We start from the raw sequence: 23,790 nt of genomic DNA, 5'->3' as shown, positions 1-23,790 counted from the left end.
GCACTGCGCCTGGTCCCAAGTACCCGACTGAGCAGATACACAGGTCCTGGGGACTTCATATGGATTGTAAATCCAATCGATGAACGAACTTGGGGCCTCATCATTATTCTCTGATTTTTGGCATACCAATCGAATCGTTCGATGAGTGCGAGGGACGGCCCAGAAAATTCCCTTGCCGTGCACAGCCAACCACAAGCTCAGACCTCACCCCGATCCAAGGACCATTGTGTGTGTAACCGCCTAGGCATGTAGCCAAAACGGGATTCCTGTCTCGGGTCTTTCAGTTGCATCTCTTCCTGAACTCCATGCACGCCTCTCACCTTGCACAACGGCGAGACGGATTCTACCCATCGTGTATTTGTCCTTGACCGAGAATAAGGGCTACTCCTTTTCAGTCCAGACGTTTACTGTCCATCGTTTTGCGAAGACATAATGGCTGTCACTATCGGAGATTGGCCGCTTAAAGATGTAGGTACCTCTGGATCTTCTTGTTCCGATCTCAAGAGGAGTGTCAAGGTAGTCGTGACGAGATAACTAACACCTGTCTCCTCGGCATAGGTCATATACACCATCATTGTAGGACTACTCATGCTGATGGCCTGTTTTGAGTGGTTTCTTTGGCTCGCGGCCTTCATGTACTGCTTGATAAAGGTGTTCGGAAAGGCAGAGCACTGGTCTATTCGGGCCCTCTGTCTAGTTGTTGGTTCTGCTTTTGTTTTGCTTCGGTAAGTCTAGAGCCCCTCGCCTGACCGGCAAGGCAGGACTCGGCGTTGCTGCCTTTACCCGCAGTATGTTGGAACTAACTTGGATATCAAAAGATGCATTTTCCTCCCTATTATGATCGTTACTCTTCCCCTTCCACCCGCCGTAGCAAATTGGTGGCCGGAAACTGTCACATCCTTCTTGCAGTGGTTTGCTTTTTGGAGTTTCTCCATCTTACTCACGGTTCCATGGCTCTTTTGCATATATCAACTCGTCACAAACCACCTGGGTCGCACAAAGCGTATAAAGAGGGTTCTGGATGATTACACGGCTCCCAAAGTCGTCGTTGTCATGCCATGCTATCGCGAGGAGCCTAACGTCCTCATCAGCGCAATTGATTCTGTTGTCGAGTGTGACTATCCTGCCCCTTGCATTCACGTTTTCCTTTCTTTTGATGGCGAACAGGTAGATGAGCTCTATCTTAACACATTGGGCTTGCTTGGGGTACCGACTACATTAGACTCGTATCCTAACTGTATCGACGTTATTTACAAAGGTGTTCGAATTACAGTGTCACGATTTTCTCATGGCGGCAAAAGACAGTGTCAAAAGTCAACCTTTGAGCTGATTGACCGCGTGTACGCCGACTACATCAAGCAGAATGACAACATTTTTATTCTATTTATCGATTCAGATTGCATCCTTGATAGAGTATGCCTCCAGAACTTTGTTTACGACATGGAACTGAGCCCTGGCAATTCGAGAAAAATGCTCGCCATGACTGGAGTCATCACCTCGACGACCAAGAAGCACAGCATTATTACCTTGCTCCAAGACATGGAGTACATTCACGGCCAACTGTTCGAACGCACCGTGGAATCTGGCTGTGGCTCGGTCACTTGTCTTCCTGGAGCATTAACAATGCTCCGCTTTTCAGCATTCAGAAGGATGGCCAAATACTACTTTGCTGACAAGGCTGAAGAGTGCGACGACTTGTTCGACTATGCCAAATGTCACCTCGGCGAGGATCGGTGGCTCACCCATCTTTTTATGATAGGAGCCAAACAGCGGTATCAAATTCAGATGTGCACTTCCGCCTTTTGCAAGACAGAAGCGGTACAAACTTATGCATCTCTTGTCAAGCAAAGACGCCGATGGTTCCTGGGCTTTATAACGAATGAGGTCTGCATGCTAACCGACTGGAGGCTATGGAAGAGATATCCAGCGTTGATATTAGTGCGGTTCATGCAAAATACGATTCGAACCACGGCACTTTTATTTTTTGTCATGGTTTTGGCGCTCTTAACTACTACGGCAAGCGTCCGCAATCTGCCGGTGGGGTTTATGGCAGTGTCTCTCGGACTGAACTGGCTCCTTATGCTGTATTTCGGCGCAAAGTTGAAGAGGTTCAAGATATGGTTTTATCCTCTAATGTTCGTCCTTAACCCCCTGTTTAACTGGTACTATATGGTGTACGGGATTCTGACGGCTGGGCAACGAACGTGGGGGGGCCCACGAGCGGATGCTGCAGCGGCCGACATGCACACTACAGCCAGAGAAGCTGCGGAGCAGGCAGAGAGGCAAGGGGACGAGTTAAACATTGTTCCGGAAACATTTAAACCGGCAAAGGAGGCCAGGGCAATAGTTCGTGAGAACCAAGGCCCTGGAATTCCAATTGTCCGCAAGCGAAGTGTTGTGCGCCCTCCGGACGTTGTCGATGGTCAGTTTTCTGGTCCGAGGAATATCAAGGGTACAATGTACACCACTAGACGACATCTCCAGCATGCTGAGCCAATTTCCGAACAAGCGAACCCGTGGCCAGCCTACGATGCTGATGGGACATTGACGCATGGCGGTGAGGGTGATGCATACATGAGTGATGAGGACAAGAGGAAATACGCCATAGCTCACCAGGCTCGAAGACTGAGACTGGAGCAACGTCCACGAACAGGCCCTGGCCTCAACGCAAGATGGCACAACAGTCCGCAAGCAAACGAAACTTCCCAGGGGAGGAATCAAGTTGATGAGGTGGGAATTGCTTTCTAGATTTCAACTGTTGAATTTGGCTGTCACTGGCGAGCAGATGATAGTTGTGGTGTAATTGCGGACTTAGTCCATACATGGTTTCGCCGTTTGGAACCTTTTGGTGTCATTCGTTTTCTTTGTACGGCACTGACGATAGCATTACAAGTACGAATTCTGTGAATATCTGTAATTGGCAATATGGGCCCAACAGGAGATTTAACTTCTGTTGATTAATTCTTGGATTTATGTGACTCCAGGCGAGTTTGGTTGGCATTGCCTCGGCGCATCAATGGTCGGGTATGCTATGCCGTGCATAGCCAGGCATACCGTTGACGACCTTGGCATTATTAATCTTGCATATTGGAAGAAATTGCAACCGTCCTGGACTGGATGACGCTTCTATTTGTTGACAAAGCACGTGTTACTTGGTACTTACCAGAGCAATGATTGCTAAAGTCAACGGGCCCTTCGGGCTGGAATCTGGGTACCGAGTAATACTTGCCTACCTAAGTAGCTAGGTACCTAGGTAGGTAGGTGGCTACAAAATCGCATCCGACACGACGATTTCGAAGTGGCACTGGGGTGCTGTAGTTGGGGGGGGGGGTAAGACTCCTTGCTCTCTGCAAGTAAATGAACCAGTTTCAGTACCACTTTACCTGTAACATGCACGTTTTCTCTGGCGGCGACTTTGGGTCCTGCCCTGCCTCGGGCTCGGGCTCTGTTGGATTAGGCTGAACAATGCCTGACGAGAAGAAAATTATCAGGTTTGCGAACTGTCAACCGCCTTGCCGCCCTCACACGTATGCAAATGGGACAGACGTGCAGAGTACTGATATGCGCCAAGACGAAATTTGACAAGACATCATATGCTCATTGAGAGGACAATGGCCTATGTCTGTATGTATTACACAGCACGGTCCGTCCGGTTGGAGCTACTACCTAGGTCCCTATACCTACCTGGCACATTCGCGCGCGGCCCGTAGTTTTGGTGATAAAACGGCCATACAAGCTATCACAAGACAGGCCCTAAATTATTATGAGCTGCTAAAAGCCTGATGTATTAAATAAAAATTCTAACGAGCTGTCTCGTCACAGTTGAGGAGGTTAGTGATAAATACTAAAACACCAGACCCCTTGCGCCTTCTAGGTACCTAGGTACTTGTACCTATATGTAGGTCAATGTTGACTCTAGAAACTTCTTCCTACTTCCACGTAGATGGAGCAGCCACATCGACCCAGCTCGGACGCCACGGGGTACAGAGTACCTATGCACGTTAACGAGGGGCATCTCCCTTCATGTACCTGGTAGGTATTCATCACGCAGCTGGAGACGGCGGAGGTACAGCTCCGGCCATCCGATCTTGGTGGGCTTTGCCAATGATCCAAGTATCCCGGTACCCCCATACCTGGGTGGCCAATACCGTTTACGCGGTCCAGCATCTTTACCTTGGAAAAAGTACTGTAGATAGTGATTTTGAAAGCTGAGAAGTGACAAAGTTTCTAGTAGTTTTTAATCAAAGGCGCATTCCAGCATGGTTCTGAACTGTTGCCTTGGCCAAATGCCCCTTGTCATGGCGGGTACCCCCACAAGGACGCCGTAAGAACTAGAAGCTGCCATGCGATGACTCCTCCCATGTGTACCTAGTACGTGTGTGTGTGTGTGTTTTTTTTTTTTTTTAAAGACTGTTGCCCCTCAACCCCTCCGTTGCAAAGTTCATGGAAGAGGACAAAAAAAAAACCGCTAGTTAAAAAACTGCCACACACCGCCCACCCGACCAGCCAACGTCCTGTCGACCCGAGCAAAGTGCATCCACTCTGCCGGCCAGCCTTCTCTCACCCCAAGCCCGAACCTGCCCTCTCTCCGCTGTTACTTTTTCTGCCAAGTGCCCTCTGACGTCTATACACGCCTCAATAATCAGAATCCTTTCCTTCTCTTTTTCTTTCGCTTTTCTCCACGCTACGCCGTACTCGTGTCTTGCACGTCGTCAACACCCCGCCTCCCGCCCGACCCCCCTCACTGTGGCTGCGATAAGAGATAGAGACAACATCAAGACTTTGAAAAACTACACTGTAGAGCGCCAACTCTGCAAACTACAGGCACAATGAGCGTCGTGGGTACGTAGGTGTACCAGAATTTAGGGTACTGGAAGCTATAATGCTCGTCCTCGGCCTGGAATATGCTTACTGGCATCGTTATGGGCTACTCGTTGGCGGTTTTTAGCTCCTAGCCCCTCGCTTCTCTATCTCTTCGTACGTGTGACCAGGACTTAAGAGCAATGTGCTGACCATATGATCTTCAACAGGTGTCGATTTTGGAACGCTTCAAACGGTGGTCGCTGTCGCCAGAAACCGTGGTGTCGACGTGGTATGTTGACGATACTTCCTTCACCCTTCCTGCCCTGTCCCCTCCGCCCATGTCGTTCTTCCGTTTTGACTCACCTATTTTGCAATGAATCGTGCTAAGAGACATCCTACTCATAGATCACCAACGAGGTTTCCAACAGAGCTACCCCGTAAGTCCATGCCGATCAATTGTCGACCCACTACTCGAATTCCTCATCACATGCAGCCATATGTCTTTGAAACACATGTTTAGCATGTTGTCTTGCTGTTATGTCCCGCTCCTCTTGATTTCCTCGTACGCTAACAATGCTCGCTGTCATAGCTCCATGGTTGGTTTCGGCTCCAAGAATCGCTATATTGGAGAGGCTGCCAAGACCCAAGAGATCACCAATCTCAAGAACACAGTGAGCTGCTTGAAGCGCCTTGCTGGTCGATCCTTCAACGACCCCGACATCAAAATTGAGCAGCAGTACATCACAGCCCCACTTGTTGACATCAATGGGCAGGTTGGTGTCGAGGTATCCTATCTCGGCAAGACGGAGAAATTCACAGCTACTCAGCTCGTTGCCACCTACTTGAGCAAAATCAAGCAGATTGCTGCTTCCGAGCTCAAGTTGCCTGTTTCAGATCTCTGCATGAGCGTTCCCCCATGGTTCTCTGATGTTCAGCGCCGAGCCCTGCTTGATGCCGCTGAGATTGCTGGCTTGAAACTCCTCCGCCTCATCAATGACAACACTGCGGCTGCTCTCGGTTGGGGTATCACCAAGCTCGACCTTCCCGCTCCAGAGGAGAAGCCCCGTCGAGTGTGCTTCGTGGACATCGGTCACTCCAATTTCACCTGCTCCGTTGTCGAATTCAAGAAAGGAGAACTCGCCGTGAAGGGTGCTGCTTGGGACCGCAATTTTGGAGGCCGGGACTTTGACAAAGCCCTTGTTGACCATCTTGCCAAGGAGTTCAAGGGCAAGTATAAGGTCGACATCTACACTCACGGACGCGCCATGGCCCGCACTATCGCCGCCGCTGAGAAGACGAAGAAGATTTTATCCGCCAACCAACAGGCTCCTGTCAATATCGAGTCTCTGATGAACGATATCGATGTTGCCGCCATGATCACTCGCCAGGAGTTTGAGGCTATGGTTGAACCCCTTCTAAACCGCACGCAGGCACCTCTGGAGCAGGCCTTGGCACAGGCTAAGCTTACCAAGGATGATATCGATGTTGTGGAGATTGTCGGTGGTGGCTCTCGTGTTCCTGCTCTCAAGGAGCGTATCCAGGCCTTTTTCGGGAAACCCCTCTCTTATACAATGAATGCTGACGAGGCCGTCGCCCGTGGCTGCGCTTTCAGCTGCGCCATTCTGTCCCCAGTGTTTCGTGTTCGTGACTTCTCAGTCCAAGATATCATCAGCTACCCCATTGAATTCGCCTGGGAGAAAGCTGCCGACATCCCTGACGAAGATACCAGCCTGACTGTCTTCAACAAGGGTAATGTTCTTCCGTCGACCAAGATCTTGACCTTTTACCGCAAGCAACCATTCGATCTCGAAGCTCGGTATGCCAAACCCGAAGACCTGCCAGGCAAGCAGAACCCTTGGATTGGACGATTCTCTGTCAAGGGTGTCAAGGCCGAGGGTCAAGATGAGTTCATGATTTGCAAACTCAAGGCTCGAGTCAACATTCACGGCATCCTTAATGTCGAAAATGGTTACTATGTCGAAGACCAGGAAGTTGAGGAAGAAATAAAAGAAGACGAAAAGGAGGACAGTGAGAAAAAGGATCCCGATGTAAGTTCTTCTTGCACTGTTCTTGAAATTTCTCCTCCTGTGAATCCAAAATCTGAAATTTTACCGCAGGCCATGGATACCGATAAAAAAGAGGATGCCCCTAAGAAGACTAGAAAGGTCAAGAAGCAGGTCCGAAAGGGCGACTTGCCCATTTCCAGTGGAACTTCTTCTTTGGATGCCGCGCAGAAGACCGCCTTGAGTGAGAAGGAGTCAGCCATGGTAATGGAGGACAAACTCGTCGCTGATACGGAGGAAAAGAAGAACGAGCTGGAAACTTTCATTTATGACCTTCGCGCTAAACTCGACGAACAATACGCCGAGTTTGCCAGTGACGACGAAAAGACGAGTATCAAGGCCAAGCTGGAAATCGCCGAGGTAGGCGCATTACCCAACATCAAAAACGCAATCACGAGACTAATTTCTCTAGGAATGGCTCTATGATGAGGGCGACGATGCCTCTAAGGGCGTCTATATTGCCAAGCTTGACGAGCTAAGAGCTCTTGCTGGACCTATCGTTCAACGTCACTTTGAGAAAATTGAAGCCGAGAGACGTGCTGTTCAGGAGCGTAATGAGGCCGAGCAGGCTGCCAAAAGAGCCGTTGAGGAAGAGGCTCGCAAGGCTGCTGAGGCAGAAAAGGCTGCTCAGCAAGGCTCTAACGACCAGGAGATGAAGGATGCCGACGCCTCTCAAGTCCAGTCGGAGGAGCCTACGGAATCCAAATAAATAGACATATTTGAAGAGAATCTGCATGAATAGATGGGAAATGAGTAAATATGGTGGATAAATGGATGGCACTTACCCATCAAAAATGAAATATACAATACAGGGTGGAATGAAGTTCTCCATGGGGATTATATCGCGAAAAGAGGAACAATCACAAAAGTAGTATAGAAGGTTTCTAAAGGCCAGGAAGTCGTGTTTTTTTTCCCTAGAGATGACTGTACGCCATTTTCAGCGAGAGAAAGCGGGGACTGAATAATAAATGCTTACACGCCATTGATATTGTTAGTTAAATGTATGCACCTTGCGCCGAAGCTTGCACCTACACATACCTGGCGCCATGCTGCATAGTTCGCATGTGCCATTCTAGACACAGGGTTAGTATAACCGAATTCCATCATGTGGTATCATCAGAAATCATTGTATCACGCGGCGGCTGTGGCTCATCACAAAGCCCCCCATCTGCGGCACGCTACAGGATAAGATCTTGAGACATTACATAGTTCAATCTTGCCTTATATAGTCACATATTAACAATTTACGTCTAACATTGAACCGTAGAATGTCATCCTTAGCTATTGCGATTACAAGCTTAATCCATCAAAGCCGACGATTTTGGCGCAAGGAAGGTTGAGGGATACCCTTGCTGTCTGGAACATGCATGGCTCGTATTGTCTCGCCCGTATCTTGTTGCTGCTGCTACCCCTACCATCTGCCAGGAAACAATTGCCAGAATTAAGAAATGAGCTCGAGAAATACAACATAACTGACCATTCTTTTTTTCCCATCATCGCTCGCGATGTTTCTGGCCGATGTTGTACGTTTAGTGTACCACATCGATGTAAAATCAAGAAATACAGCCGCTTTTCAGGTTCTGTAGTTGAGTTCTCCCAGAACTTGCCTATCTGGAAACGGGCTAACCGTCCAGGTTATTAGTTGATGTCGAAAAGTGGCTTTAACTTAATAATTAGTTGCCATTCATCGGTAGCTACTTCCTTGCGGTAGAACTCCTTCAGGCAGTCAATACTAGCCCGGGAGATCAGACTGTACAAAGCGTCGCCTTCCTCGAGTTGTCGGCCATAAACGGGTTGATGTCCACCCATTTCGACCTTGACCGCAACCGATGGCTGGCCTTTTTTGCAAACAGGGATTTGCTTGTGCTCTCGCTCGATTGAGGTACTATTTAGATGGAAAGACGTCAGCATTCATAACGATATATAGTCCAGCCCCCTTTTTGCCCCCCCCCCCCCAAAAAAAGGTCTTTGAATGAGGGCGGAGGCAAGGAGTAGCAAGGAATTGTGTTCAACTCACACTCTGCCAAGATTGATGATTTCCTTGGCGCCTGTGACTGAATTCGTTTTGACAGCGGCAATTGGCGTGTTGATCTTGAGCTGACCTTCAACAACATCAACACCTATGACAATGGGGCTGGTCTTGTTGAACACAGCGACAGGCTTGAGGACACAAGGGAAAACCGCCAACATCTTGGATTCTTCCTTCTTCTTCTCCAACATTTCGTCCATGTGCTTGGTAAACGAGTCAAACAAGTGGTAGATAATATCAGCAGTGAAGATCTTGATCCCTTGTTCTTCAGCATACACTTGTGCTTCCTTGTCTACCTTGACATCAAAGCAAAGCATAACAGCATAATCTGGTGCCTTTTCCAGCATGATACCGCATTGCATAACGTCTCGTTTATAAACGGGACCGATTCCAACATTTGCAACAGGGATCTTACAGTCCTTCAGGAAGTCCAGCAAGGCTTCCAGGGAACCAAGGGTAGATGCCTGGACACTAACCCCCCGACCAGTCTTTTCAACTCTGCTGAGCAGGCTTGCCAGGTCTGCCACTACCTCGTCTTCAATATCTTCTTCGTCATCATCAGGGCCGACAACCATTAGTCGAGAGCCAGCAATGGCGCCTTCAAGGCCAGGGGCACTGATCTTGACACCCAATGCAGCCTTAACTTCCTTATTGTGCACGTACTGAGACTTCAGGCGCAGCTCACGCAGGGGTGCTGGTGTTAGCAAGGCTCTGATATTTGTTTTGATAGCACCCTCTGTGCCACACAACACTATTCGGTCGCCTTCCCGAAGAATACCATTTGATAAAATCACATCGATGGTCATACCAAAACCCTCGATGGCCTTGACTTCGAGAACAGTAGCCTGGACCTCGGAAAGATACATGAGCGAGCCAACCATGCGCTCCTGAGTGAGCTGCACGATCAGTTTCAGCATGTCAGGGATACCTTCTCCGGTGTGCGCAGACGTAGGTACCAGGGATACAAACTTGGACATGGACTTGTTCTCGTAAAAGAGCTCAGAATTGAAGCCTTGCTCAGAAAACGCAAGTTTGGTCTCTTCCAATCGCTTCTTGAACTCATTATGGACGGCCTTGTTTTGCAAAGCCAGACTCTCGCGGAAACCGTTATTATCAACCTTTTTCCACCCGTAAAGTCTATCAATTTTGTTGAGGGCAACAATGAATGGAGTTTTACGGTCTCGAAGGAGGCGCATAGACTCCAGGGTCTGAGGCTCTAAACCGTGCATAATATCCACTACTAGGATGGCAATATTGCAAAGAGATGAACCACGGGACCGCAAGTTGGAGAAGGACTCGTGACCAGGCGTGTCAATGACGAGCAGACCGGGTACCTTGAATTCGAATTCGTTGTTCGGGTTGACTACGGCAGTCTTCTGTTTGATAGCATCGACGGGGAAGTATGTAGCACCAATCTGCTGGGTAATACCACCAGCCTCGCCTTCCTGGACATTGGTTTGACGTATCTTATCGAGCAATTTGGTTTTTCCGGTATCGACATGTCCGAGAATACAGCAAATAGGAGACCGCAGGTTGTCCTTGGATCGGGCTGCCAGGGCAGCTTGATGGGCTTTTTCCCTTCTCTCAGCAGCCTCCTTCTTGCGCTGCATTTCTGCTTGTTTGGCAGCTGAGAGTTCTTCGTCTTCCGATTCGGACTGATCATCCTCGTCGTCGTCATCGTCATCGTCGTCATCCCCTTCTCCATCCTTCTCCGCCCTGGGTTTGGCGTCGCCTTTGCCGTTCGTCTTGGTAGCAGCTGCATGTTCCTCGTCCTCGGAATCCGCATCCCAACTATCCTTGACATCGTCTTCTGAGGCAGCAGCGGCTTCCCAGTCATCTTCAATATCACTCTCTGCGGCAGCCTTCTCTGCGGCAGCCTTGGCCTCTGCCTCAGCCTTCTCGCGAGCAGCCTTCTCCTCGGCTTCTTTGAGCGCCTTCTCGGCTTGTAGCTGAGCTCTCTCCGCAGCTTCCGCAAGGGCTGCGTCCTCATCGACCTAGAATAGAATTAGCACATATTCCGCGATATGAGAGACTCGACACTCTAACACGAGACGGGATCACACTCACTTTCTCGTTTCTGGGCTTTTTCTTCTTGCTGTCATAAACCACCTTCTTCTTTGGCTCGTCAGATGACTCTTGTGGCCCGACCTTGATGCCTGCGGCCAACATTTGCTGGAGTTTCCGCTCATTTCGGGCTTTTTCTTCTTTCTGGGCTTTAGTGAGGAATTTGCCCTCCTTCTTCAGCTGCTCAATTCTCTCCTTTTCTTTTTGTTTCTTGAGAACCTTTGCTTCCTCTCTGCGCTTGATCTCCTCCTCAGCAAGTCTTTCTTCCTCCTCAGCACGGGCTTTGGCTTCGGCTTGCATACGCTCTCCTTCTTCTCTCCTCTTTCTGAGCTCTTCCTGCTGCTTCTGGAGCATGGCGAGATGGGCAGGAAGCTTCTTCTTTTTTCCTCCCGCCTCCGTACCAGTGGCAGGCGCCAGGCTAGCTGGGGTGGCGATGGCATCTTTGGGGGGAGATGCTGGTTTGGTTGGTTCTGCAGCCTTTGCTGGAGCAGTAGTCTTCTTCTTAGCGGCCTAATGTGAAAAAGAGAAAGTTTACAGGCGTTAGCAAGCCGCAGAATTGACGTGACATAGGGTCCTTGCTCTGAGAAGGGGGCACAAGCTAGAGCCTTTGACATGCGGATAAAAGACATACTTGTTCCTTCTTACGCTGCTTCTCGCGCTCCTTTTTCAACTTTTCCTTTTCGGCTTTGGTGAGAATCCTGCCACCGTTGACATCATCTTCATCTTCATCATCATCGGCGGGCTCGCCCTTTTTGGCCGCTGGCTTTCCCTTGGCTGCTTTACCCTTCTTTTCAGGCAGCGCGAACTCATCCTCCAAGGTAGCTTCTTGTGGTGCCTTGCTGTTCAGCTCTGCCGAGACGGCACCAGGGGTGTCTTCGCCTTGAACCAAGTCGTCGTCTGCCAGGCCCTTCTTCTTTCGCTTCTCTTTGTTCTTTCGTAGCATGGCCATCAAACCACCTCCACCGGTGGCATCATCACCGTTGGCATCAGCATCGGCATTGGCATCAGCAGCAGTGTCATTCGGCTCGGTGGCATGGGGTGGAATGGTTTCACCCAGATCGGCTTCCCAGTCGTCCTGGGCTTTCTTGTTGCCCTTCTTCTTTGGCGGCATCTCGGTGGGTTCGTGCAGTTTCAGAGCGCCGTAGGACACCAGAGCACAGAAAAGAAAATAGAATAAAATAAAATAAATAACAATAGTAGTCTGCGACAAGACGAAGACCAAGGCGTGGTTGGGCCGGCGCGAGAAGACCCTGAAAAATTTTGGTGACGCCTACCTGGGTGTTTGGTTTGGTTTCCCTGTGACAAGCGGGACACTCTTTGGAACTTTAGTACGGTGGACGGTGGAGGAGGGGAGGGTGGAGGGGTCAATCATGACTGGTGTTGAACTGAGGGTTAGTGGACCAGGCCTGTCAATTGACAGACAGTGGTAGGCTCAGGCATAAGTACTAACTACCTCACTAACTACCTCCTTCGCGCGCGGGTCCTGGTCCTGGTGACAGCACAACCATCACAAGACAATATAAAAGTCTGATATATTCAATAATACTCTTATGAGCTGTCTTATTATCATAACTTCTGAGCCAGGAGACTGTCACCAGAATAGGTAGGTACCTCCTACCTATGGTGCGTACCGGGAGTAAATTGTACCTTACTATTCCACACATCAATTGACATCATGGATGCCTGGCAGACTCCGAGGCGACAACCCAGGCAGTTGCACTCGAATTATGTCGCCTACTTAAGTACTTTAGTAGGCGGTATTACTAACCAGACTTTACTGTTAGAAGCCGCACCCGGCAGGGCACGCAAGCTGCAAACCTGTACCTAGTAGGTATTTTAGGTACCAGTACTGAGATTGTGTTCTTGGAATGTTTTTTTTTTTGGCGGGGCAGAAGCCGTCGATTGATCTTCCCACACTTGTCAACCTCTACTCGTCATGATCGAGTATCGAAAGTCGACGAGAATTTGCCCTCGGGGGACGACATGTGAGAATTCCTCCATCTAGATTCGTTCCCAAGAGCCCCTAGGTATTTAGTGACTGAGGTCCATTTTTGCCATTAGACACATGACAAAATTATGCCGTTGTTTCATTGTCTCGTCTTTCGAGCGAACGCAGGGCGCAAACCTGCGTGCCACCCTGTTGATAGAACGCCATTCTTTGATTCAATCGCAATCGCCCTCCAAACCCAACTTCTACAATGCGTAGTATAAAGACAAGAACGAGAAACAGATATAGGCCGCTGCCACACTTGTTTTTAAAAAAGGAAAAAAAAAAAAATAGCGTCCTATAAAGCCGGGGCTAAAATATAACTGAGAATATCGTATCCCAAATTGAAGTACGCAGCTTCTCTTTCCTCCGAGTTCCCGATGCCGTCCCTGAACCTGTCTGTCCAGCGGCCACCATCTAGACCATCGAGATACTCACAAAATAGATCCAGCCCGTCAGCTGTCCCAACAAGCTTCTCGAGAAGTCGGTTTTCCAGACAGCGATACAACATGTCACCGTCAATGTGCATTAGCTTTGGATGTAAGCGCGGTTCAATATCAACGTCGTCCTCTGACCCCGCGCTGTCCGAATCTGAGGGAGGTCCACCCATGGCATTAAACAACCTATTCCGTTGTGCCAAAATTTGGACTAGGCTCAGAATTCGCCATAGTTCTAAGTTTACCAATGTGAAATGTTGTAGTGAGCCGTCGAGAGAAACCCCAAATACCTCAGATCCTTCTTTGCTGCTGGCCACGACGCCATATCGATTCCGTGTCTCCGACCCTAACCACAGCGGGCGGCTCCTAGCGTGGGTAAATCGTCGGACAGAATTGGGCAGTATTGCTTCAAAAATTGTCTGAAATTCCTTGTCTCTTTGGCCCCATGGAATCCATACGCCCACAAGCCCTCCTCTATGATCAGAGAGCATGGTAATTGGCCACCTGCCAACAACGTCGGATTCCCGCCCGTCTGTTCCAATATCCGTCATATGAGTAGTTGTCCTCGATATAGCATCCGTATGTATCAGAGACATCGGATTGTCTTCTCCCGCCCTATGGTCAATTACTTCAAGGGAATGCATAGTAGTCAGCGCAAAAATTTTGCCGTTGAACACTCGAAGAGATATTACAGGAGAATCAACGTCATACTGCTTCATGGGCCGCAGTTTCTTCTCTGTCAGATCCAGGACATCCCAGTGAATAGTCTTATCGACGCAAAATATGATTCCGTCGTTGTCGCCAACAATAGAGTATATAGGCTTGGCCATCACTTTCTTGTAACGAGTCCAATATTGCAATCGTTTTCCGCCACCATCACCGGTGCGAGATTCCGATTTGTTTACTGATACGATAAGCAGCCTGCCTTCTTTCGTCGTCACCAAGAGAAAAGCAAAAGTCTTGCCGTCTTTCACATACAACCATTCGTTAAGACCATAAATTCTGTCTCCTGGGTGGCCAAGGCCCGAAATGAACTCCAAAGCGTTTCTATCCTTGTCACAAGCAGATGCAAGATGCATACCACTGTCAGGGTCAATGAATGCCAAGGTAGATTTACCGTCCTTCAGTAATGCAACCACTAAACAGTTCCACGCTTGCGAGAATATGACACGTGTAGGGGAACCGTTTAAGGGCAGGCTCCTGGGGACCAGAGAGTAGTGTGGCCATATTTCTGCAATAAGAAGCCTAGAGCCTGCAAGGAGCATCAGTGACATGTGACCACTGTAGCCAGATAAGCTAAGACCAAGGCCAAACACGGAATGAATGGGTGGTGACGGCATCGAGGCATCGTTCGAGTCTGTCAGCCAAATGAAATGCTTTTTTTGAAACTTGAGGCTCGACATTGAAAAGTTCGACATCATGGTGATATTGTTGTCGCAGCAAGCCATGGCTGCAAAATCGCCGTCGAAGAGGCCGTGTGTTGGAAACACATCGACGGGGGCCACGCCCATAGCTTCACTGTTCCAGGTAACGCGTTCGGAAGTTTGATCCGAGATTCTTAAATTCAATAAGTGTCCACACCGTGTACCAGCAACAAGCTCAGCAGAGTTCGAGCTTTCCCGTACGACACAAATGCTAGTCAGGGCCTCAAACGGCTGTGCTTCACTTGGGGCTTCAAAGCCGCAAGGGCCGACTAATGTACAAAGATTGAATTAGCCGCCTTGGCCATCAGTTTTGAGGGTCGAGATTTTCTGTTTTGCCTACCTCGCTTTTTGTCAACAGCTTCAGCAACTATGATGGTGCCATCCAGGGCATAGGCGAAGACCCATGAGGTGCTGTCAATAACGGAGCCGCTAATCACAAAATAATTGCCTGCTGTTTTGAAGAGGGACACGCATGTCACCTCGCCGGCAATATCCCAAGATTTGACGGCTCGGATGCTCATCTCTTCAATTTGCAAAATGTGCAACTGAGAATTCCCATCGTTGTGCGTGGAGAGAACAAGAATGTCGTCAGCGCAAAAAGCATTCTCTGCACAAGCACCAACTATCCCGAGTATGCTTTGCAGAGGGTGAAGTGATGTTCGAGAGCCTGATAATAGGGCGACGGAAGACTCAGTAATTTGAAGTATGAGCCCAGACTGGGCTTGGCAAGCATGCAACGTCCGAGACGTCAAGTCAAATGCGGTACTGTCGGGTGGTACTGCATCTACCTGACTGAAGTCACTAGAGAAATGAAGCAATATGGAGGAATCAGGCAAGGCAAGCAAGCCAAACAATCCGTTACCTTCCGGGCCGCTCATTGAGAACCCCCAGGAACACCTGATAGGTTCACCGGTCTCGATATCGAGACCTATCCTGCCTTGGATGCCCCATCTCCACTGGGTTAAATTACCCCGAATGCCGCGACCAGACGCACTGAACAGGCTTTCCGGTTTTGAGGGTAGGTTGTTCATTTCAGCGCTTCTTAAATTCGTATTTCGGGGTTCCAAGGCGCTCGAAGCCTTGAGTGGACGCCCGCTGGAGGTAACCAGGTCGACAACCGGTGACCAGTTGGGTAAGACACTGACTTGTTCAAGGTCGGTCCGAGGCGCAAGCTGTATATCAAATACATCGAAATTATTAGCGCACAAATAATCTTTGAGAAGGGGGGAGGCGCAGAGAAGCGGTATCCTCTCTGCTCCATTCGTACCTTCCAAATGCCGCCTGGGCCAGAATCACCACCAATTATAAGAACGTCGGAGAAAACATCGTACGCAATAGTGAAAGCCGTGTTGATGTTGGTGTTGAGACAGCCCACATTGGTAACAGAAGGGACCAACTCCGGAGCATCGATCTCAACGTGAATGATGGCTCCATCCTCGCGAGCTAGATAAATAATGTCAGTCTTTTCGAAATATTTCTTTCTTCGGAATGGCCTAGACCAGGCCGTCCAAAGTGGTTTGTCCGCGCCGTGATGGAGAGGCGTTCGCCCAGGTGTATCAGTATCGAGGACCTCGAACACCGGAGAGCCAGAAAGGCAGTTCTTCACGATACCAATGTCTGGCTGGGAAACCGCGAAGAAGGCCGTGTTGAATCGAAGGGGTATGAGAAGAGATGGCATTCGATGCTCCTTAGGTAGCCTGTTGCCAGCTTTCTCTTCGGCAAAGATTTCTTTGAGATTGTCCCCTACCTCCCATTCGTAGGTGACCATTCGGGAAACCGGTTCCGCGGAGCGTCTTTCCCTTCTTGTTACAATCAGTAGAAGAATGATATGATAGTCATCTTCTGGACGGGGGTACAGAAACTCCAATTTATGAATTACACCCTGTATAGCACGAATCCGAATTGATTTGACAGGGTCGAAAAACCCCTGTTGGCGATATTGTTGGTTAAGTCCGGCCATTGATTCAAATTCGTATATGACGAGGACTCCGTCGGGCGAAGCTGCGGCCATGTACCGTGATGATGGATCAACGGATATGTGATATCCAAGATACGAGAGATTCTTGGGACTTTCTCGCTTATTAAACACAAATTCCAAAGTTGAGTCTTGCCTTTCCCGCAGAAACGTAAACATGGTATCACCAGATTCTAGTATCAGGACTAGTAGTTGCGGTGGCAATAGGTGGCGGGAGTCAAGGCCAGTGTCGAGGGAGTCTCGCATGAGAATGTCTTGGTCCTCGCTTTTAACCATGTCGGCAGGGTCATCGTCATCTAATCCATGCTGGAGGGAGTCTCCTATCACAGCAGCCCCTCGGATCCTGGAGCCAAAATCACTTTTTCGTACAACCTCGTGAACTTGTCCATCTCGCCTAAGCTCGCTTATTTGCACAAAGTGGTCCTACTGAAAATGTTAGAGATGTAGATACAAGCACACCATTCAACTGCGGATTGCAGACGGGCCATGGACGAAATCGTCCAAGAAGGAGGAAAGAGCCGCAGAGCGTAGTACAAACATCCCCAAGTACTTAAAACCTCTTTGCTAAGGCCGGACCCTAGTTCGGCCACCAATCTGAAAATGCGTATGCTAACACAGCCTTGCCGTACGTAGAGGCAGTCGCACACGGAATGCAAAAAAGTGCGGAAGCGAGGGTTTGACATGACTTACTCCGACAAAAGCTATGTCGTTGTGAGTCTCGGATCTCAAACGAACAGGAAGAATCCGGTGAACTACAGGGCTTTCTACTATGGTCCTGGACAAGATTCCACAGCTTGGTGGCTCCGGGTGAGCCCGTGCAGCGGATTTTGGAGTCGTAGATGCTTTCAGAGCAGCCTGGAGGTTGACAGTCTCGGTCACCCATTCGCCGTCCCGAAGAATGCTGGTTTGAAATGCCATGTCGTTCCTATCATGACAATCGCCAGAGATGGACGTTGAAATACCGTATGAATCCGAGGAGAAGCAGTTTTTCTCGGCTTACGCAGAACCTGAAAGAGTGCCGTTTGTCGGATGAAGGAACATGGAGAAGTGTGGTGAAACGTGGAAAGCGTTGCTGGGCCAAGGAAGCATCTTAATGCCTAAGCATGATAATTCTTATCGGCCCGTACACGCAGCTAAATTGCGCTACAGCGCGTGCTTTATTCGAACGAGACGGGTCGTTTTCGTGACGGAAACAAAGACCTCGGTCAGGTTTTGAGGCGCGAGGACGATCATGAACGGTATCCACCTAAGGGTAAGTAAGAGACTCAAGCAGAGACTGAACGTGCGAGCAATGCAGCCAACGGGCCCAGAGCAACCAGATTTTGCCTAGAATGGCCAAGTATTCCAATTTCAAGAGGGGCAAATCACGAGATGGACTCCCGAAAGCCGTAGCCCAAGAGAGGAGGAGTAGAGAGTAGAGGAAGAGGTGGCACGCGCGGAGCGGGAGAAGATGCAGCACTGGGGGAGCAAGAGGCGTCCAGTGCAAGATCCCATCCGAATGCGACTCCTGTCAAGTGCAAGTGCAAGTGCCCGGGACCCGACGATGTCTTGAGTAGTGACGAGTAGATATGGTCAAGGGGACCATGTGCTTTGAATGTTCTCTCCTTTTCTGGGCTTGTTGGGCTCCAGATGTCCGGTTCTTTCTTCCGTGCCTGGTAACCTGTGGCCTGGCTAAGTTGGTGTGGTTGGTATTGATGGTTGGTCGTGGTCGGTGAAGTCTGGTGCCGCCGCGCTAACTGGTCGACATGCATGCGTTTGACAGCAGCCATGTTCAAATGTCTGGACCGGTCAACTTTGTGGTGCCTATGTACAGTCAAGTACTACGTACAGCCTGGTGCAGCAGATGGGGGTCTTCCTTCAGGCATGGACCAGAGTTGACTGATCTACATGACCTCAGTCCTCAAAAGTGCTCCAACGTCCCGGAGATCACGCCGCACCACCACTGCCGCCGGGGACTGCAGTGTGTGCGACCTACATATATATGGTTCCTGACTACTCAGCTTCCAGTCAATATAAAATTTCCACCAGACATATTTACAGGCCACAAAGAATCTGTCTTGGCTTGTGGAGCACTTCAAGACTCAACACCGATTGCTTACTCACTTAAAGTAGGTAAGTACTTACCTGCCTACTCACTTACCTACCTACCTCTAAGTACCTAGGTAGGTAGGTACCTAACGTATTGAGGTACATATATATACATTTGTGATCCATCGTTAGCAGTTCTGAATCGGACACTTGATATTCGACACTGGCAGCCGTCTCATGTGACGCCTGGGAGAACGGAGCCGCAGCTGGACCAGACCCGTAAATTCAATGTTCCAGGTCCATGTTCCCGCATGTAGCCAAGGACCCAGGCACTTGAGCACTGTGGGCAAAGCAACCTAGCACTGAGATGTAAACTAGTCAAGTTTCTTGGGCAGGTTGAAACACCAGTAACCACACATGAATTTATTGTAGCAGTCAACCAGCCCAGGTCACAGCTCACACTGGTTAAGGCCACTTGTTTGCTCCAGATGTCGTTGGGAGAGCACTTCGCCTGCAGCCACCGATTCACCAACAACATTGATCGGATCCTTCGACGTCGACTGATACCTGACTGCAAATGTGCATCGCTGGGAGAACGCGACGACTTGCCCATGCATCCTGACTCCTGAGTCTTGGATACGGCAACAATGACCATCGGGAGCATGCATTCGGATCCAGAACCCACCGAGGGACCGGCTCGCCCTGATGGCCGATGCGGCAGGCCAGCCATCCGTCGTGACTCTCAGCAAAGAACTACACAAGAATCATTGGAAGAGAAGGCCGAGGCAGTCCGTGATGCATGCAAGTGGAAGGACATTGCGAAACTCAGGTCGCTTGCAGAGTCCACAGGCGGGCTCCTCACCGATGAGCTACGAAGATTAGCCTGTAGGTTTCGGCGTCGTTTGCCTCGCCGTGGAAGCCATGTATAAAATGCTAACCAGATGTCATTACCTCATTTTTGATATCAGGGCCTCTCTTACTTGGACTCTCACCGGATCTTATGAATGATGACGTTGATGCAAGCTTCGATGCTCAAGAGGCTGCGGCCGACTGGGAACAACTAGAACCCCATCGCGATGAAGATCAAGTACAACTCGATGTCAACAGGTCCTTTATATACTACCCAAATGGTATGTTCCTGCTATCCCCATCCCTTTTAATGACAAAATGCGACCCTAGTTCACCACTACAATCCCTTGCCGTGGTCCCGTTGATCATCTAACTCCGTACATTTCTCTGCAGACAAGTCAGAGGCACAACTTGACAAGTGCAAGTCCGAGCTTTTGGTCCTAATCGTTGAAGTACTACGCCGCCACCCGTATCTCTGCTACTTCCAGGGATTTCATGACATCTGCCAAGTATTTCTGTTAGTATTACAGCCTGGGTGGCGGGCACGCGTAGTCGCGAGGCTTTCGGTCCTCCGCATCCGAGACTTTATGCTTCCTAACTTGGGACCGACGACAGCACAATTGCGCTTGCTTCCCGACTTGCTGGCCAAAGCTGATAGCGAACTGCGCAAACATATTGCCACGATAGAACCATTCTACGCACTAGCGGGCACATTGACCATGTATGCTCACAACATTGAGGCTTATGGAGATATTGCACGGCTATTCGACGTTTTCTTGGCTAGAGAGGCTGTCTTCCCCATCTATGTGTTTGCCCAAATTGTCATGGGCCGAAGGAGCGAGATCTTGGATGTTGAAGAGCCAGACATGTTGCAGGTGATGCTCGCAAAAGTACCGCCCAACATGGACTTAGATTCCCTGATAACAAACGCCGCCAGCCTGTTCGATCAGTTTCCACCCGAGTCCTTACCTTCATGGCGGCGAATATCGAAATCGAGCACTCTGAAGACTGCTCGACACATCGAGACATGTGCAAATCAAACCCTTGAGGATGGTCGTGCGTTCTTCGAAGAACAGGCCAAGGAAGTCCGATGGGCGGAGAAACGGGATAGGATTTCGATGGCAATCTGGAGATACCGCCGGCCCATCAGAGCCATTGGTATGACCACAGCTGTCGCCGCCGTTGCTTTTTATCTGCGGAGAAATCCATCTGCAATTCACTATGTCATGTCTCTTTTTCGCACATTGAGTAAAGCTTAAATCGGACTCGCATTGTCTTATGCAAAGAGAAGCCAGGGAAACTGAAGAGGGTTGACAGGCGTTTTTTTAATCCTGATACAAATATCTTCTGGTTGTGTATTGCTTTCAGTTTACCTGAAGATATATTACATATTTGTACTATTTGCCTGCTCCTGTAGACCGGAGGATGCTTGCTGGTTTAAGATGACCCTTACAGCCACTCCCTAAGTAGAGGCTTAGGAATTAACCTAATACGGTCTTCATCTGATGACGCTGTGCCTGTTCCTGCCTCCCTATCCTTTGGCATATTTCTGAACCAACGACTGTATTGTGAACATGCCACCAGCCCAGTGGTTATGGAAATTCTGCCTGCTTACTTTGACTGCAATACATGTATATTACGATATTTCCTTCGCATGTCGTGATTCTACCGCAACACAGCGCTATGCGTCAACTTCAAAGGCCAGTTTGAGCTTCGCAAAATGCCCCTGCTGTTCCGTGGCCAACTTCCCCGATGTATCCCCAATAATAGTCATTATAAGGGAATAGTTGTTATAAAGAAACCGATCGCTCTTACGCCTATCAGCGCCATATGATAGGCTCTGCTTAGCCAAAAAGGCCTCGATTTCGGAGCGTAATCGCCGCAAGCTAGCAACGACTGGCTCGTCATCTCCAGCATCAGCACTAAGTTCTAGGAATCCGTGCAAGAGTTGACCAAAACGCTGAGTGACAACATGAGGCGCTGTTGTCATTTTCGCCACATCCGCCGCTGATCGGGTCGGTTTGCTGGGTAAACTGTTTGTTAATTGACGAACAGATTCGCAATGTCGATCCATGATGACCTGCAATCGTGGCCAAAGAAGCATGTTCGTGCCGTTGATGTATCCGTCCACAACAGGTACTTTGCGTCGCTGAAGCTCAAACGCAAAGCGTTGGTTTAGACGAATACAAAGCAAAATACCTAAGGCGTCAAACGTCTCAGCCACCAGGGTCTTTGACAAGGTCTGGCCAAGCTCAAAGGTAGATTCGAATATGTAATTGAAAGTTTTCGAAATTTGGGAATAAGACAACGCTGGTGAAAAAAACGTGGCTAGAAACGTGTACTCTGCTGTGGCGTTGTCGATTAACGCTAAATTATAGTTTCGAAACTGTACTTCCAGATAATGCGTGGCCTGGTCCTCTTCGGCCAGATACGAGGACATCGCCGCCTGATTGGTTGTTGTAAGAAGGTCTATGCGCCGTCCAAGATTGAAGACATCGTGCGGAGGCCCCGTTGCTCGAGCACTCGAAAGAACGGCCGTCATTCTCGTAGTATCTTCATGGCCCAGAGTGTCTGTCTTGTCAAGAATATGAATCTTGATCTTCGCTAGGGCTCGCTCGTATCTACTGAATTGATTGTGGTAATACCATCGCATTGTGTTCATGTAGGCGAGTGAAATTTCGTCGGCGAGGGTTGCATGATGCTTATGAAGAAACGTAAATAGGTCCCTGAAGCGGATAAAGTTTTGTTGCTGGATAATTTGTGCGTTGATGTGTGGTGATCGAAGTGCCTTTATTTGCGCCACAAGAAAGTCCCTGATGCGCTCAATTGCCTGGATGAATTGTCAATAAACTGTCATTTATCACAATGACCATCAAGCAGTCAAGCATACCTTTGATGTGAGCTTTTCTAACAGGGGGCCTAGTTCCTCAGACGCCTTGCTGTGTTGCAATGCAGAGGATGTCTTCATCTTATGCGCCGCTGTTCTCCGGTCCAACTCTGAGAGCATCTTGGCCCAAGATTCGTCGATGTGACCGGTTGATATTTTTGATATTACCTCGGGTGACAGGCTGAGCTCTTCTACTAGCGGACCTAGCGCCTTCTCAACCTCCTTGCGGTTCTCCAACCGCCGATTCAATGCAGCCGATCGCTCTTGTAAAGACTCAATATCGGCGGATACGGCGGCCAGATCATTCCGGAAATCAGCCAGGTTGATTTCAACGGAGTTGAGAACGTCGTCACAAGCTGTGATGGACCTATGGAGATCTTCAAACTTGGCACACTGTTGATGGTCTTGTTGTCCAATGTTAGTAATATTGAAATCAGGAGGAAGCTAGTCACATACACTCTTCAACAGTTTGCGGCTGCCGCGATGCTGTCATAGCATGCTCAGGAGGGTGTGACGACGCGAGCTCCTTCAATCCAAGTCCGCCAAAATCAAAATCGAGGTCGAGATCTGCTTCTACAATGGAGCTTGTCCTCGCCTTCTGCGTCTCTGCATCGTTTTCAACATGACCAGGCTGCTGAAGAAGCCTCTCGAGGGTCTCTACCGGGTCTGGTAGGTTCGGGATGGTTGATGAATGTCGCAATGAAGAACCATTCAGTCGTCGCGACGCAGGGAGCAGCGATGTAGACGAATCATTGGACGCTAGGGACAATGAAGAGCTGCGCGGAGAATGACCAGCCCGCTGAGACGTCAAATACGGGCTAAGGTTGCTCGACGTTCTGCGTGGGAGAGGCGAGTATGACCTGTTGCCAGCTTGGGGCGTTGACTGACCTGACGCGCCTGATGGACCGCCAGCCAGTCTATCAAGCCACATGTTGAAGGTTAGAGGGCCAGTCCTCCCAATTTCGCTGTGTAAATTCTATACGGCGGCGGCCATGGTATTTAGGCAATCAGTCGTCACTTCTTGTCGCGATGTTCCCAGCAATTGTGTCAACGACGTTTCCACAGATGGCCCAAGAGACAGATTGGAGTCACGGCAGTAGGTTGTGAGGCGCTCATTGGTCCCATTTGCAATGCAAGCCACTAGAGTGAACCAGGCTGAGCCACAGGGGCGGAACACCGCCGAGTAAGTTCGATATTACTTAAGTAACCACATGAGCACTCTGTATATCAACCTTGGAACGTAC

At 49.4% G+C, this 23,790-nt stretch overlaps 6 protein-coding genes across 6 annotated transcripts; 3 read left to right on the top strand and 3 right to left on the bottom strand.

The window, feature by feature from the left end:
• Window positions 1-432: 432 nt before the first annotated feature.
• On the top strand, window positions 433-2,748 carry chsD (Chitin synthase D; the record flags this gene model as incomplete). The annotated part of the gene is made up of 3 exons (XM_014694269.2): window positions 433-468; window positions 559-725; window positions 819-2,748. 3 exons carry the CDS (start codon window positions 433-435, stop codon window positions 2,746-2,748), a joined length of 2,133 nt encoding a protein of 710 aa, XP_014549755.2.
• A 2,081-nt stretch (window positions 2,749-4,829) lies between these two features.
• Window positions 4,830-7,575, top strand: hsp88 (Heat shock protein hsp88; the record flags this gene model as incomplete). Its single annotated transcript, XM_014694270.1, has 6 exons — window positions 4,830-4,842; window positions 5,031-5,092; window positions 5,209-5,240; window positions 5,393-6,851; window positions 6,921-7,226; window positions 7,279-7,575. 6 exons carry the CDS (start codon window positions 4,830-4,832, stop codon window positions 7,573-7,575), a joined length of 2,169 nt encoding a protein of 722 aa, XP_014549756.1.
• A 929-nt stretch (window positions 7,576-8,504) lies between these two features.
• On the bottom strand, window positions 8,505-12,070 carry IF2P (Eukaryotic translation initiation factor 5B; the record flags this gene model as incomplete). The annotated part of the gene is made up of 4 exons (XM_014694271.1): window positions 8,505-8,751; window positions 8,884-10,889; window positions 10,963-11,469; window positions 11,591-12,070. The coding sequence occupies 4 exons, from the start codon at window positions 12,068-12,070 to the stop codon at window positions 8,505-8,507; spliced, it is 3,240 nt and encodes a 1,079-aa protein (XP_014549757.1).
• A 1,174-nt stretch (window positions 12,071-13,244) lies between these two features.
• Window positions 13,245-17,700, bottom strand: G6M90_00g007520 (uncharacterized protein; the record flags this gene model as incomplete). The annotated part of the gene is made up of 4 exons (XM_014694272.1): window positions 13,245-15,076; window positions 15,148-15,979; window positions 16,075-17,205; window positions 17,473-17,700. The coding sequence occupies 4 exons, from the start codon at window positions 17,698-17,700 to the stop codon at window positions 13,245-13,247; spliced, it is 4,023 nt and encodes a 1,340-aa protein (XP_014549758.1).
• A 1,757-nt stretch (window positions 17,701-19,457) lies between these two features.
• On the top strand, window positions 19,458-20,918 carry TBC1D20 (TBC1 domain family member; the record flags this gene model as incomplete). The annotated part of the gene is made up of 3 exons (XM_066129630.1): window positions 19,458-19,695; window positions 19,779-19,940; window positions 20,053-20,918. The coding sequence occupies 3 exons, from the start codon at window positions 19,458-19,460 to the stop codon at window positions 20,916-20,918; spliced, it is 1,266 nt and encodes a 421-aa protein (XP_065985648.1).
• A 422-nt stretch (window positions 20,919-21,340) lies between these two features.
• vps52 (Vacuolar protein sorting-associated protein) lies at window positions 21,341-23,477 on the bottom strand (the record flags this gene model as incomplete). Its single annotated transcript, XM_014694274.1, has 3 exons — window positions 21,341-22,489; window positions 22,550-22,950; window positions 23,003-23,477. 3 exons carry the CDS (start codon window positions 23,475-23,477, stop codon window positions 21,341-21,343), a joined length of 2,025 nt encoding a protein of 674 aa, XP_014549760.1.
• Window positions 23,478-23,790: the final 313 nt, after the last annotated feature.

This window comes from Metarhizium brunneum, chromosome 1 (genome assembly GCF_013426205.1).
Source record: "Metarhizium brunneum chromosome 1, complete sequence".
NCBI lineage: Eukaryota > Fungi > Ascomycota > Sordariomycetes > Hypocreales > Clavicipitaceae > Metarhizium > Metarhizium brunneum.
The sequence above is the reverse complement of the archived record's forward strand: the minus strand, read 5'-3'. Positions and strand labels throughout refer to the sequence as shown.